General features: G+C 48.5%; 1 protein-coding gene across 1 annotated transcript; it reads right to left on the bottom strand.

Annotated features, from left to right (window-relative positions):
- Positions 1-499: 499 nt before the first annotated feature.
- RPL11 (ribosomal protein L11) lies at positions 500-7,882 on the bottom strand. Its single transcript, XM_084609733.1, has 6 exons — positions 7,759-7,882; positions 6,844-6,994; positions 6,408-6,514; positions 5,126-5,257; positions 3,466-3,576; positions 500-575 (listed from the first exon to the last, which is right to left on the bottom strand). Exons 1-6 carry the CDS (start codon positions 7,762-7,764, stop codon positions 546-548), a joined length of 537 nt encoding a protein of 178 aa, XP_084465859.1. The 5' UTR covers positions 7,765-7,882; the 3' UTR covers positions 500-545.
- Between the last annotated feature and the right edge of the window lie 6,356 nt (positions 7,883-14,238).

The following is a 14,238-nucleotide window of genomic DNA, read 5'->3' as shown; positions in this document are numbered from 1 at the left end:
TTGGTCCAAGAGCAGAGAAACTATTCATGGTTTCAGCCAGTGGTGGAGAGTCCCTCTTAAGTTCCCAAGCGGCACTAACCTCAACACCACATGCTAGGCGGCCTTTTAGGATCAGATCATGGAGGTTAGATTTTATTTTCTCCCTACTTAGAGCTATAGCTCAGTCCCTAAATGCTTCACAAATCTTGCTCTAGTTCTACTTTCACACTGTCTGGTTACCCATCCTCTGCCCATGGAACTAGGTTTTAAATGTTATCCGTAGCTTCCCCCCTTGGCCAGCACAGAAATGGAGTGAAGTTCTCTTCAGTCACACCGTGTGGTTCTACCATCTGGACAGCAACTCCCATTCCAAGAGCACAGCACTGACTGGCCATCTCTGCTGCACACTGCAATCGCACCAGTGGGGGTCTGCTCTCCTCTCCAGTTTGATCGGCTTCAAGTTCCAGCAGCTTATGGTGAGGAGGGGTGAGGAGCCAGTCACAAAATGCACAGCAGCAAGTTAAATGTTAGAAATTTTTATTAGCATTTTTGGTAACTGGAACTGCTCATTTGCCTGGAAGGATGATGCCATCGTACTGAAAGAGAGAGAAAAGGGAGCGTCAGAAATAAGGGCCAGTCAGGGCTGTGGTTGTGCCGAAGAGGAGACTAGGGTCACCACCTATATCAGGTCACAGATGTGACTTACAGTAAGACTCCGATCGTCCAAATTTACAGTCTGCAAAGTGAACAAGGAACCTGACTTTCCATCTTATTTTCTGTTTAGTGTTCCTTTAATAGTGATCTGTCAATCAGATCAGTTTGACCCAAAAGACGTAGGCTGTGAAAATGAAGTTTTTTTACAAAAGCTAAGTGCAGAAAAAGACATTCCCAGAAATGCATTTCCAATGAAAGGCTTTAAAAAAAAAAAAAAAAAAAAAAAAGGCTGCCTAGAATTCTGTTTGCAAGCCAGACATGACAGCAGAACAAACCAGGAGGTAAAACAACCTCTGAACAAGTGAAAACTAGTCTCTTTGAATGACTTACTCTTTGCATCTTAGCTTTAGTGGCAGGAACGTTGCAGAAGGCTGACCCTGCAAATGCTTACTCCCACAAAATTACTATACATATCAATGGAAGGAGGTTTTGTCCAAGTGAAAAGCTTGGGATCTGGTAATAAGGGGGATTCAATTTCAATTATTTGAAGTGTTAATTAGGTGAGGAAGTCCTCTCTCCCCACTGAGAAAAAGATTTAATCTGACTGGGTTTGTAACAGGGCACTGGGCCTTGGGGCACATGTGAGCATCCCAGTGTGCACGTTACAGCTCTTGTAACTGGAAGCTGTAGTCACAGGACACATGCTCAGGAATGGGCAAGCACACGGCCTTACAGGTAGCCAGAGAAGGCCACATGCCTCTTAACAGGGGCAGCAGACATATTCCAGAGGTCAGGGAAGCTCAGGCCTGGGTCTTTCCAGAGCAGCTAGAAAAGGGCTAATGGGACCTACATGATGGTGAAAGGAGGTTTGTTCTTCCCCATTCCAGCTGCAGAAAGTGGGAAAGGTCTCCATTACCAAATATATCAACCTTTCATCATGTTTATTAATAAACCTGTCGTAAGAAAGTGGACATGGAAGTGAATTCCAGCGTTGGTTTCATTTAGACAGTCCTGGCCTGTGAGTCCGCCCACGGCTTACAGGCAGTCTTTAAAGTACAACCCTACTGAATAGCTGAACTTGCTTCTACCATGGTCTAGATGCTTCAGGCCAAAGAGACACCCAAAACTTGCCCAATAGTTTGTAGACCAGGTCTTGTTTGCCCACAGCTCAGTGGAATGAATCTGTTAGAGGACAGCATGTTGTAGGGCAGCAGATCTCAAACTGTGGGTCATGACCCCATTTTAATGGGGACCCCAGAGCTGGCTTAGACTTCCTGGGGTCGAAACCCGAGGGCTTCAGCCCTGGGTGGCGGGGCTCAGGTTACAGGTACTCTGCCTGGGGCTGAAGCTCTTGGGCTTCAGTTTTAGACCCCTTGCACAGGACAGTGGGGCTTGGGCTTTGCCTCCCCGGGCGGGCTCAGACTTCGGTCCCCTCCTCCTGGGATCGTGTAATAATTTTTGTTGTCAGAATGGGGTTGCAGTGCAATGACGTTTGAGAATCCCTGTTGTAGAGTAAGTTAAAGGTGACCTGCACAATGACAAAATTGGATTTGGAAGCCTTTCTGCCTCTTTATGGTGGATAAAGACAGCACAACAGGTGTCTCTCGAGAGGCCTTTAGGCTGCTTTACAATCATCACGTAAAGATTTCCTGGGTTTGCTCGAACAGCACTGGGAGTTCACGCCTCAATGGAATGTTGAAACTCATATGAAGCTTTGCTCACAAGTGTTTGCCAGGAGTTTCGCTAAATAAGAAAGACCCCACAATATTTAGACAGTGACTAGAAATCCTGCCTGCTCAATTGGAGACATCAGCAGAACAGTTCTACGCCCTCAGCAAGGACAGGGAAGACCCAACACTGCTCACGTAAAAAGGCAGCACATTTCTCAAGTGGAAAAAAACAAAGCAGTTTTCCCCTTTGCAGGTCACAACTATTACATGAATCCTTGGGCCTAGAAATCAGGGTTAAATAACTTTCAGCTTCGGCCACCCAATATGTAGAACAGAGTCTACATGCCATGGGGCCTATCCCAACCACAGAAATGCAAGCGAGAAATTGAACGTAAACCCCCATTTCATACAATTGTTTTAAACAATTAAAAAAAGTGAACGTCATTCCTCTGCTATATACAGACTAGCTAGCAGGACAGATGCTATTCACTGCACAAGGCACCTCCTCACCAGCATTGTCTACATATTTCTTTCATAGCAGCAGTCACAGAAGGTGCCCCTCTGATCGTGTAAGAGCCTGGAACGTGGGACCAGCAGTCCATGGGAATCAGGGTATTGGGACTGAGGCAACTGTAGCCCATCTAATTTGCTGTTTCCTTTGAGTGTGTCTACACCTGCAGATTTTCAATCCCCATAGTCAGATCTGTAGTTGTCTACCTGGGGATCTTGGTCCCAGATTGTGGATACAGCAAAACATCTTCGGGAACGGAGACCAGTAGAACAGTATTCTACTTCTGGAATTCACCAGACTGCAGTGAAACCTGCACCTAGGACTATCCTTTAACAATCACCTGTTTAAATGCTTTATAAGCAGATTTGCTTCGGAGGCGCTTTCTTGCAGTCAAGGTGCCGATCTTTATGCTTCAGGTTTCCAACACAAAAGGAGGAAAGCTAAGGAGTGAAAACCCTTCACTTCAGAGATGCTTCTGCTCTCTTCAAAATCCCATGCTAATGAGATGCTCACATCACAGCTCAGCAGTGTGTCAGCACTTTTCACTAGAAGATCACAGATTGGGTCAGCAAGAGCAAGCAGGCTGTATTTGAGGTAGCTCACTAGGCCGCTGAATAGCTTGATTGACTTGAAAATGAGGTCGGTGCTTACCTTCTGCTGGAACCAACGCATGGCCTCCTCCTTCCCAATTCTGTGCTTGGCTCCAATGGAGCCGGTTTTGCGCTTCTTGTCAGCAATGCTGAAGCCCGGCCTGCCCAGAACCTGGAGTAGACAGACAGCACTTTTTAATATCTGAAGAGGCAGTTCAAGACTCTTTTTCAAGACTCATCATATGGAGAGAAAAGATTCTCCATCAAAGTGACATTTGTATTGTTGTCTGCACTAAAACCCAAGCAAGAAATAGACCCTCTAATGGCAACTGTACCTGTAGGCCACTGGTCCCAAAGGAGATCAAAAGCTACTACTGTGATGGTATTCGGCAACCTATGTGAAGTGACTTGATAAAATCAGTTCTTAGTGGACCGCAAGCCCCATAAGTCATTATGCTGGCACAGTCTCAGCAGAGGAACCAAAGAATGAGCCCTGGAGACTTAGTTACCTTCTCACTCTAAGGACTCATCTTAACTAGGAAAAATGGTGTTTTTAAATATGTCAATATGCTTTAGTTCATGTTTTTCCCGCAGTAAACACATGGCTAAAGTGGTTCTCCCTCTACGTCACTGCTGAAGCATATTTGGAGAGCAGTGGAAAAGGAACATGCTGGCACTGCTGCCAACCTTGTGGTGCCTGTTCTGTAGAAAAGGGGAATGTCACTTTTTGAAATAGGAAAGTATGCACATCCTGAGTTAGCTATTCTATACTACAGAAATGTATACTGTGCTCATCACAATAGTAGCTAACTGCTTTCCAGTAGCACACTCAGCCATGCGACTAACATCTATCATGTGCCTGGTCCCCATCCTCTCAACAGGAAAAGCATGCAATGGAGTTTCTTGTTTTGATATCAACATGGATATTTAAACCGTATGTATTTAGGTTAGAGAAGGCCAGGTCAAAGACATGCACTTTGCACTTGGAGAAGAAGGTGGTGAGGTTTGTGATGGCCTTGTTCTCTGCACTGTGCATCAGCCATGGAGGGACCAGAGCGACTTCCTACTCAGGGAAGGACTGGTCTTTATATATTAGCACATGGGCAAAACAAAGAAGCCAAGAGGCGAACTCAAGTTTTAGAATACAAAATACACAGCCTAGTGGATACTAGAAGCCAGCCTGCCTGCCTAAATTCTCACAAATCCCGAGGCCTGGAGAGCTGCACCTTCAGATGTGCCAGACACTCTTTATTACATTGTCTGAAGAGCAAAGATGCCACGAAGATAAAGCAAAATTCAGCTCAGCTGTTCCTCCCCAAGGTCACCATCTCTAGCGCACCAGTAACTTTGTTAGTTTTACTCATCTTCAGACAGGATTAGGCAAACATGTTTCATGTTAAATACCAGTGGGTCTTCCTACGCTATACCCACCTAAGCAGAGCACCTAGTCTCAATGAAACCTAGAGTAAAACATTCTCTGCTGCTGGCTACGAAGTTATGTTCTGGCTGATTTGGCTGAGCCCAAGGAGTTTAGTGTCCTCTTTGTAAGCAGAGAGCTACAAAAACCTCACTTTTCCATCTTCCTCCCCAGCATACCGACATTTAAGACAGTTCTGACTTTCCCATTGGCCCACACCTTTCTGCTATTCTGGAGCACCCAGAGGTGACCTCTCTAGCACTGGGACAAAGCTGGCAGAGACAAGGAAGTAAAGCATACATACCACATAGAAGTCCAGGCCATAGATGCCAATGCTGGGATCATATTTAATTCCCAGATCAATGTGCTCCTGGATTCCAAAGCCAAAGTTCCCAGTGTCTGAAAAGTTGTTTTTCCTCAACTCATACTCTCGCACCTGAAATCCATTTAGAGCCAGTTACATTCTATGTCTTTCCAAACAGAGTCCTGCTTTTTCCACTGAGCTGCAACAGGATCCACTTGGGAACCAAACAGCTCCTGGCAAGAGCTAAAGGGTATTATCCAGCAGATTCGGGCCTCTTCACCCATCTGGCAGTCACACCAACAAAGGCGGCGTCACAGAGGGCTGCCCAGATTGCGCACACAGGGCTAAGAATCTTAACTACCAACAAGTGCCTAACGAAGCCTAGAGTCCTAGTAAGCACCCTGATCACTTTTAAAGCCAGGAGGATTGTTAGCACAGGACACTTCATGCAAGCTGCAATGATAGATTACAAAAATTTACAGAAAACGGCAGAAACTCTACATCATAAGAAACATTACTAAATGTCTATGTCTGTATTGTTACTCTGTATATGCATAGTTTAGATCTTTTAACATCTAATATTGCAGGTGATACTGACAGATACAACATTGTCTACAGAGACGTCATGAACCCATCTGAGACCTTGCACCTTGAGCAGGGTCTGAGCTCTCCAAAGTTGAAGAGGCACCTGCACCAACTCTGTCCTAACAAATTCAGGGTATGTCTACACTGCAGAGTTGTGACTGCAGCAATTGTAGACACACCCAAGCAAGCCTGAACAACAACAGTAGTCCAGGTGACAAACCCACCTGAGTACCAGTACGTACTCTAGCAGGTGCCTTTGTATAGCCCATGCTACTGCAGCTTCACTGCTATTTGAGATAGCTAGAACAAAGCTAACTCCGGTATGTCTACAGGTACTGCAGTCACACTTTTGACTGCAATGTAGACATACCCTTAGGGGGACACACAACTGAATTATTCTTTTAAAACTAATTTTTTTCAAATTCCAGTTTCATACAGCATCACTTAACAGTATGTCCGGAAGTTTTTAAAAAACTGTTCTGGAAATTGTTAAGTGACTTTCTGCTCCCGTGTGTGTTTAAGGTTTTTTTTTTTTTTTTTTTTACAAGGGAGAAACTAATGACCACACAGGGGAACAGTGTAAATCATCAATTTTAAAGTGCTGTTAAATACACAGATTATTTTGTTTACACTAACTTCAAGTTCATGCAAGCTTTTAACAAGCCACATGAACAGCTAGAGCAGTCAAGATTCTCACCTTCAACCCTTTCTCCAGAATCTCCTCTGCTTTGGCCCCACGAACTGTGCAGTGAACGGCAATCTTTTCATTTCTCCTGATTCCAAAGGATCTGACAGTATATCGAGCTGCGGGAGACAAACCCACACAGTCAGTTGCTCTCACGGGGCTATTCCAATGGCTTTCAGTCAGACTGGAACATGTTTCTTGCTTTAATAAGACTGAAGCAAAAAAACTCCAACACTGTTTTTGACACCATATTTAGAGGGAGGAAAGGGCAACAGTAAAAGTTAAAATCTAATAGAGTTTTATGCAGTGGTAGAAGGGGCGATTTAAGGCCTTTATTCACATAACAGGCACAGATAGTGCAGGCTTCTCTATACCACCCTCCCCACATACCTCTCCCCTGACCTGGAGGGATAAACCCTACGGATGGCCCACAGAAGCAATGACTTACCCTTTGAGAAGACAGGAGTCTGGCCTGTGAGCTGCTCCAGCACTTTGGCTGCCCGGGTGAGTCTGTCACCACTTTCCCCAACACAAATGTTGAGACAGAGTTTGCGGATGCGCAGCTCACGCATGGGGTTCTCCTTCTCACCCTGATCTTGCTGTAGAGAGAAAATACATACAGCTGATAGAGACAAGCCTCCTTCTAACCCAGCTGGAGTACTAGCCCTGGCTTTCCTGACACCCTTCCACCCTATATGTGCTCCTCCCACACTCCAATCTAGGGGGCAAGGGAATTCTGTACTAGGCAGTGCCCAGCACTTCCCATTCAATTTGTACAGATGCAACCACCCCACAGAGCTTAACTGCAGGGCCAGTGTTCAAAGCAGGCATGAGAGCTATAGGGCAAGAAGGGGGTTTGGGGCAGCCTTGAGCCCCCCAGCAAGCCTGCGAAGGGGAGGCCAGGGATTCAGACTATAGCTCTGTGGATGGGTGGGGGGGCAGTTCACATCCCACGGGAAGGGTAACGTGAGGGTTTAACCCTAGGCCAGGGCAGGTAAGAGCACCAATCCCAGCAAAGGGGCAAGATTTGGGTGGGGGAGGTTCAGGCCCAAGCTCTGAGGCAGGGCGCCCCACCACTGAGGGTACCCACTGCATGGCGGGGGCTGTCAGTCCCGGGCTCCATAGCAATGCGGGTCCCGGGCTCCGCAGGAGGGGGGACAGGTTTCAGGGCACCTGGCCCCACGGAAGAGGCCTCCCAAGCGGGGGAGACTCCGGAACCTCCCCACGTTGGCCCCTCAGGAACCCACAGCCCTTCTCCCACCCGCCTGAGCAGGCGCCCGGCCCGGCCAGCCCCGGCCGGGGGAGGATGGCGGCGGATTGACAAGCCTCCCCCAGCCCGCTCCTGCAGGCCGCGGCTACTCACCGCCATGATGGAGGCGTGGAAGAGATCGCGAGAGCTCCGGAACGGGATCTTAATCGGCAGCCCAGACCGGCTGCCCCATAGAGGCGGCAGGCGGGAGAGACGCCCAGGCTGAGGGGCCGCTGCTGTCCCCTGCGGCCGGAGGGCGGCCCTGCACCTGGCTCTGAACAGCTCCCCCCTCCGTCCCTAAGCTTAGGAGGAACCTCAGCCCAGGGCTGGGTGCTCCCAGGCCCTTCTGCCCCTAGGGTGACCAGATACCAGCTAGCGAGTGTGAACAATCAGGGCAGGGGGGTAATGGGCGCCTATATAAGACAAAGCCCCGAATATCGGGACTGTCCCTATAAAACTGGGACCTCTGGTCACCTTAGTTGCCCCCAGCACAGCTGGGAGCCATAAGCTGGAGTTGCCCAGTGTCCCAGAACAGTGGCCACCACCCACCGTGGGGCTCTGCAGTGGGACGCCCCCTCCTGTGCTGCTGGGCTTGTGATGTCTGACTCCTGAGTTTAGACAAATCATGGATCATTTTTAGGTATAGAAAACAGGGTCCCGCTGGGGATGGGAGCCGCACACAGCTCTCCAGTGACTCTGCTTCTGCCTTCTAAGGAGCCCAGATACCACAGCGATGGGCACTAAACACAGCACACTCCCCAAACTCATAGGCCATTCCCCCTCCAGTCTGGGCAGGAAGAGAGAGAATGTTGTTACTTTTAAATCCTTGAAAGGTACTGGGTGGGTAACGGTGGCGATGGGCGTGTTACAAGCACACGTAGATTACTGGAGAGAACAGAATCATTATTAGGTCTTAACATCATCCAGGCAAGCCAGGGTGGAACATTTCAAACCTTTGTTTCCATTTTTATTTTTCATTTTCAGGAAATTACAAGAAAAACCTTCAGGACAGATCAAGAGACGTGACACAGGCGCTGGGCTGGGAGCATGACAGGAGCCTTTACATTACATCACACACCTGTTCTGGATTCATTCTCAATAGTTCTGTTACTGAAGTGGAAAAAATAGGGTGGCTAAAATACTTTCCAGCTTTTGTGACTAGTAACTAAAGAGCGTGTCGGCTAGTGCATAAAATGCCAACTTCGTGTTTCAAATCCTATTGAGGTTGGGTTATGAGATTTGGTGATTCCACAGTTCCAGCAGCTGGACAGGGAATGGCAGAGACTTGGAGAAATGCTGTTGGTGAATTTTGCATGTAGACTAGTAAGCCCTGGTCTACACTACAAACTTAGACTAGTTAGCCCTGGTCTACACTACAAAGCCCCACCCCTGAGTGATGCAGTCATTCCAGCTGAATTCCAGGTATAGACAGTGCTGTGGGAGGGCTTCTCCCATGGACATAGCTACCACCTCTTGGGGGGTACCTATATGGATGGGAGAAGCTTTCCTGTCGGCGTAGGTAGTGTCTTCATGCAACAGTTCAGCTGCACTGGTGCTGCAGCACTGTAAGTGTAGACAAGACCTAACTCCAGGAGGACAGAACACACAAACCAACATCTGCTTATTGCCAAGTAGTTTTAAAATAATATACTGTATTGGATTCATCTGCAAGCAGATTTAGTTAGAGTGTAGCTAGGCTACCCAAAGCTCCCACGTTGCAGGACTGCGTTATAGCACAGTTAAAACATGGTTTGGTCTTGCAGCATAGACAGGATGGAATCGTGTTATTACCATACTCCTGAACCGGGCTAGATCCCTGCAAAGTTCAGGCGCACAGTTTAAACACGCTTTGATCCTAGCCACGTTACGGGGTGTGTTTTTATCATGTCTGAGGAACAGCGGTGTTATAACTGGATCCTGCAATGTGGTAGATTGTGTAGCTCTTGTGCGTCCTGTCACACTTACTAACAATTCACTTCCCAGCAGACTCCTAAGTCCTTACAAATAGAAAGGTAGGCGCTCAGAATCTTTAAGTCCCAAAGTGGGAGAGTCCAATCGACACCAGAACCATCAGACCCACAGTGATCATTAGAGGCCAGCTCATATCAGCATCCAGCAGTGGCGGGGCTGTGACCTTCTTCTTTCGGGACACAGTGGTTGACTGCTTCTCTTTTTGCTTCTCTCTTAAGCGCGCCAGCAGAAACTTCAGGTCATTGTGTGGAAAGAATTTGGTGCCAAACAGGTTGCATTTGGGAATGAAAAAATGAGGCAGGTGAGCGGTTGCCACCTGCTGAATGAAATTGGCCCGGACCCTTTCAAAACAGGGAGCAACACTGGATGGGTTCCCGTCCTGGTCCTGCTTCCATTCCAGCAGCGTGTGAAAGAAAGAGGTCTCAGCATGGTAGGAACTCAAAGGAGCCAGTTCCAAGGGGTGCTCTGTCTTCAGGACTCCCAAAAGACTTTCCAGCATCTGCAGACATTCTGGCCTAGAGAAGGGAAAGCCACATTCTTGGCATTAGCAATTTCTGTTACTATTGGGTCAAATCCCAAGCTCCTTACTCTGTTTTAATTCAGGCTTTGACCTCAGTGGGAATTTTGCCTAAGTAAGGGCCTGGGGGCCACAGTGTGATAGACATTTGACCTACAAGAACATAAAAAAGGGGACAAATGCTGCTTCCACAGAGTAAGTCAATGAAGGTAAATATAGCAACACTAAATTTATGCAGGTGTAACTGAGAGCAGAATCTAGCCCAAGGTCCCTGCCCCAGAGAGCTGACAGTCAATGGGCCCAATCTTGCAAATGCTTACTGCCAGGCATACCATGAGCAGTCTCATTGACGGATGGGATTACTCAGAAAAGTAAGCATTATGCTCAGTAATAGTGTTTGGAGGATTGGGCTCTAATTAACGAGGTCTGCATGGAGAAGAGGGGAGGTAATGCAGCTGAAGCAAGTGACAGAGTATTGATTTCAGTATAGGCCTTATTAGCTCAGTAGTTGTTGGTTGTTGTTTTTAAATCACTATTGAAGTTTCAGCTATTTCACTTTCGATAGAAGTTGAGCATAGATCACGCCTAACTAGCTGTAAAGGGAAATGAATATACTTCAAATGCATCATCATGTTCATTAATAATACTTTACACTTCATTTGCACCTTCCGGCTGAGGATCCCAAATTGAGGATCAAATCAAGATCATTACCCCCATTTTATAGGGGGGGGAAACTGAGGCACAGACAGGTGCTGTGACTTGCCCGAGGCCCTGCAGTGAGCCAGTGGCAGAGAGAGAAATAGAATCCAGGAGTCCAGATTCCCAGCCCTGTGCTCTAGACACTCAATCTCCCAGCTGATAGCAATGCTTTACATTTCATAGCACCTGCTATGCAAGGATCTCTAAGTACTTAACAGAAGAGGGTCCAGGTTCAAGTCAGGATTTCCAGGGCAAAGAAAGTAAACTATTTCCAACAAAACCTGATGTTAGTCTGGCCTGTCTCGACCAGAACTGGGGGATACAAAGACCTCTGGCCCAGCCCTGGCTTTCCAGACTTGCGGACATACTTGGTGTGGCAGTGGTTTGCCACATGCACGTACCTGCGGCACTTGGTCGTCTGACACTTCCGGGTGCTGGTGTGGCTCTTCAAAATCTCCTTTTCCACATGAGAGAAAGAAATTTTCCAGGTCTCTGAAATAACAGCAACCCTGGTGTCAGCCTACGCCCCCCCGCAGCTGGGCACAGAAGCCAGGGCAACAGAGGACACTGTGCAGGTGATGTGGAAATAGGATCATTTGTAATGTATTTTTGGTTCCAGTGTTGCCTGAGAAGTCACCCCTAACTGTGAAGCTCATAAAACAGCCCCAGGCCACTGGCTCACCCCCATCCCTCGCTGGTTCCCAGGGCTTCCTCACTCTTCCCAGCATTACCCCTCCCCAGCTCAGGGTTCCCCCTCTCCTCCCACGCCTGCCACTCTCCTGGGAATGCCTCTTGCTCCCTTGTGGGGTAGCTCTAGGTCGAGGACTTGAACTGAACAGAAAAGGGAGAGACATAATTTCCCTCAATACATGTTATGTATGGGCTCCACCGAGGTCTCCAGAACATACAAGCCCTGTCTCAGCACGGCATACCCCACCAGGGGCTAGAAATATTATCTGCTGACTCTCTGCAGCTTTTCTTCTGGGAGACTAGCTAAGGCCAGTGCATTTACCATAGTGGGCTACAGAGAACATACGGGCGGCTCTGGCAGTGCTATGAAAAGACAGGAGGGAGCGCTGGCCCCACGGGCTGTGTGGGTTCCGACCCCTGAAGGGGTGTTCATTGTCCCAGCTCTGCACACTACTACACCCATCCCCAGGCCTCAGCCTGACAATTCAATCCCTAAGCAGTTTCCCAGGAGAACATGCGGTGGTGGCCAGCGGCTCCGGTGAGGGAGTTACCTTTGTTATCTTGACCAGGGGCCTGTTTAGCAATGAAATAGAGGGTCTTCCTCAGATATTGCTCCTTCTCCCCCAACAACTGCTTAATGTCCATCCCTTCGTCGTCTGAACTGGGCCACTGGCCAGAGATCTCAAGAGCCAGGACCAGGTCAATAGACATGAACGTGTCACCTCGGTTGTCCACCATCACCAGGGGCACTGCTGGGCCGTTCTGCTTTTTCCTCTCCAGCCTCATCTGCCATCCAGGAAAAGGCACTGAGGCACCAGACAGACAGTGGACAGACAAATGGGAGAGTTTAGAAAGAGGCAGTAATTCATCAAGGGGCTTGTTTGTGTTTAGATCAATGTCAGCCAAAGAAACCAAACCCACCAGAAACTCAACTAAATCCCTTAGGGAAGGACTCCTAGTGAGGAACCCACAGCTTTCCCCAGGAGATGGAGTCCAACACACTCATCTCTGTGTAGTATGAAGGATCCTCAAGGGCCTAATACCTCGGCCTTTCACCTCTGGAAGCCTGGGTTCAAATCCTACTTGAGCTTGTGAAAATGAGCTTGTGGGTCTCAGCCTAGCCCCTATCTGAGCTATGCTGCAGCCACTGTTATTTTAAGAATGACTCAGGCCTGGAAGAGCAGGAGATGTCACAGGTCAGGGTGGAAGGGGGGATCCAGGTAGCCCCAGCACGGGGACACTCACCTGAGTAGAACACTTTGATGAACTGATCCAAGTGCTGCCGGAATTCCGTCATGATGCTCCCAGGGGATACAGTCTGCCCGTCCTCCAGCAGGAAGGCAGCTGGAAAGCTGCGGGACTTTCTCAGCAGAGTCAGGGTGTAGAAGAGTCCATCGTACCCCTCCACCTCAGCGTACTGAATATAATCTGGAATCGGCAGGCTCAGCAGCACATCAAACCCATTCGGGGGCAAGAGCTGTAGACAGAGTCACCTACTGGAGATGCTGCTGAATTCTTTTCAGGCTAATCCCCCCTTCTCCTTTCCTCCACCCATCCCCTTGATCCCATCCCTTCTCACTTCTCATCCCTCCTTCCTGCTTTCATTCCCTACCTCCCCTTTTCCCTGCTGCTGTCGCCCTAGAAGGCTCTGACTGCTCCCACCGCCTACCCTCCCTCTCCTTGTTACCTTCCCAAACTCATAGCTGCTCCCCGTCGTCAGTTCTCTCACGTCCCTGAAGTAGGGTCTCTCGGGACATTCATTCAGGTAGCTAAAGAACTGGCGGAAGAAGGCATGGAGAAGATCAACTGCGTTGGCCACATCCAGCTGTTTCAGGCGGAGGGACTTTGCCCTCGCTTTAATCCGGGTGAGGTTGTCTTTCTTCCAGTCTTGAAAGGTTCGCATTGCAGCTGAGGACCCTGGTTTCTCACTCAGATCGGTGGAGGCATCTTGGGAACAGACTTGCCCCAGGTCTCCTAAAGAGAAACATTAGAGATGAGAGATCCCTGGCAGTTCAGCCAGCTTCCTCCATATCAAACCATGCTGCTACTGCTTCTACAATGCAAGTTTAGGTCCCGATCCTTCTTCCATTGGTAAACTCCAATAGGGGGAGGAGCTGGGCCTCTTTTTGTGCAGGATCAGCCTTACAAACTGTCCTAAAAGATTCTGGCGGAAAGAGAAATGAAGGAGTGCAAGAGAAAGGAGACTTGAAATGTGATGGAGGAGTTGGAGACGTGGGGAAGCAGTTCCAGACAGTGGGTAATGCAGAGGAGAAGGCTCTCATGCTGTCAGGGGGAAGATTGCAAAAAGGAACAGCGGGAGTTGGCTGAGCAGAGGGAGCCGGAAAGAGGAGTAAAACGAGATCAGATCTGCGAGGTCAGCTGGAGTAAAGGGGGTCAGAGCTGCCTTTATCTCAGTGTAAGGGAAGGCTGGTTTGTGTGTTTTGTACTGCGAGATGCTGCACCTCTGTTAATTCAGACCAATCATAAGAGAAGCCACGCTGGCATGGCTGAGACCCACCTTCATTGCAGCTGCAGTGCCTCGCACACTTACAGGACACTGCTAATGACAAGGAGAAGGTCCATGGCTTTCAGGTAATAGGACACTCTCCTCCCATAGTGTTGGATTCATCAGGAATGTAGGGATTACCATATTGTGGGGGTGGGGGACATCTAACCCAGTGCCCTGTCTCTGACAGTAGATACTTCCAGAAAAGCAT

The sequence above is a fragment of the Lepidochelys olivacea genome (assembly GCF_965140295.1).
Source record: "Lepidochelys olivacea isolate rLepOli2 genome assembly, chromosome: 19".
NCBI classification, from domain to species: Eukaryota; Metazoa; Chordata; order Testudines; family Cheloniidae; genus Lepidochelys; species Lepidochelys olivacea.
This window is presented reverse-complemented; position numbering and strand designations above follow the sequence as displayed.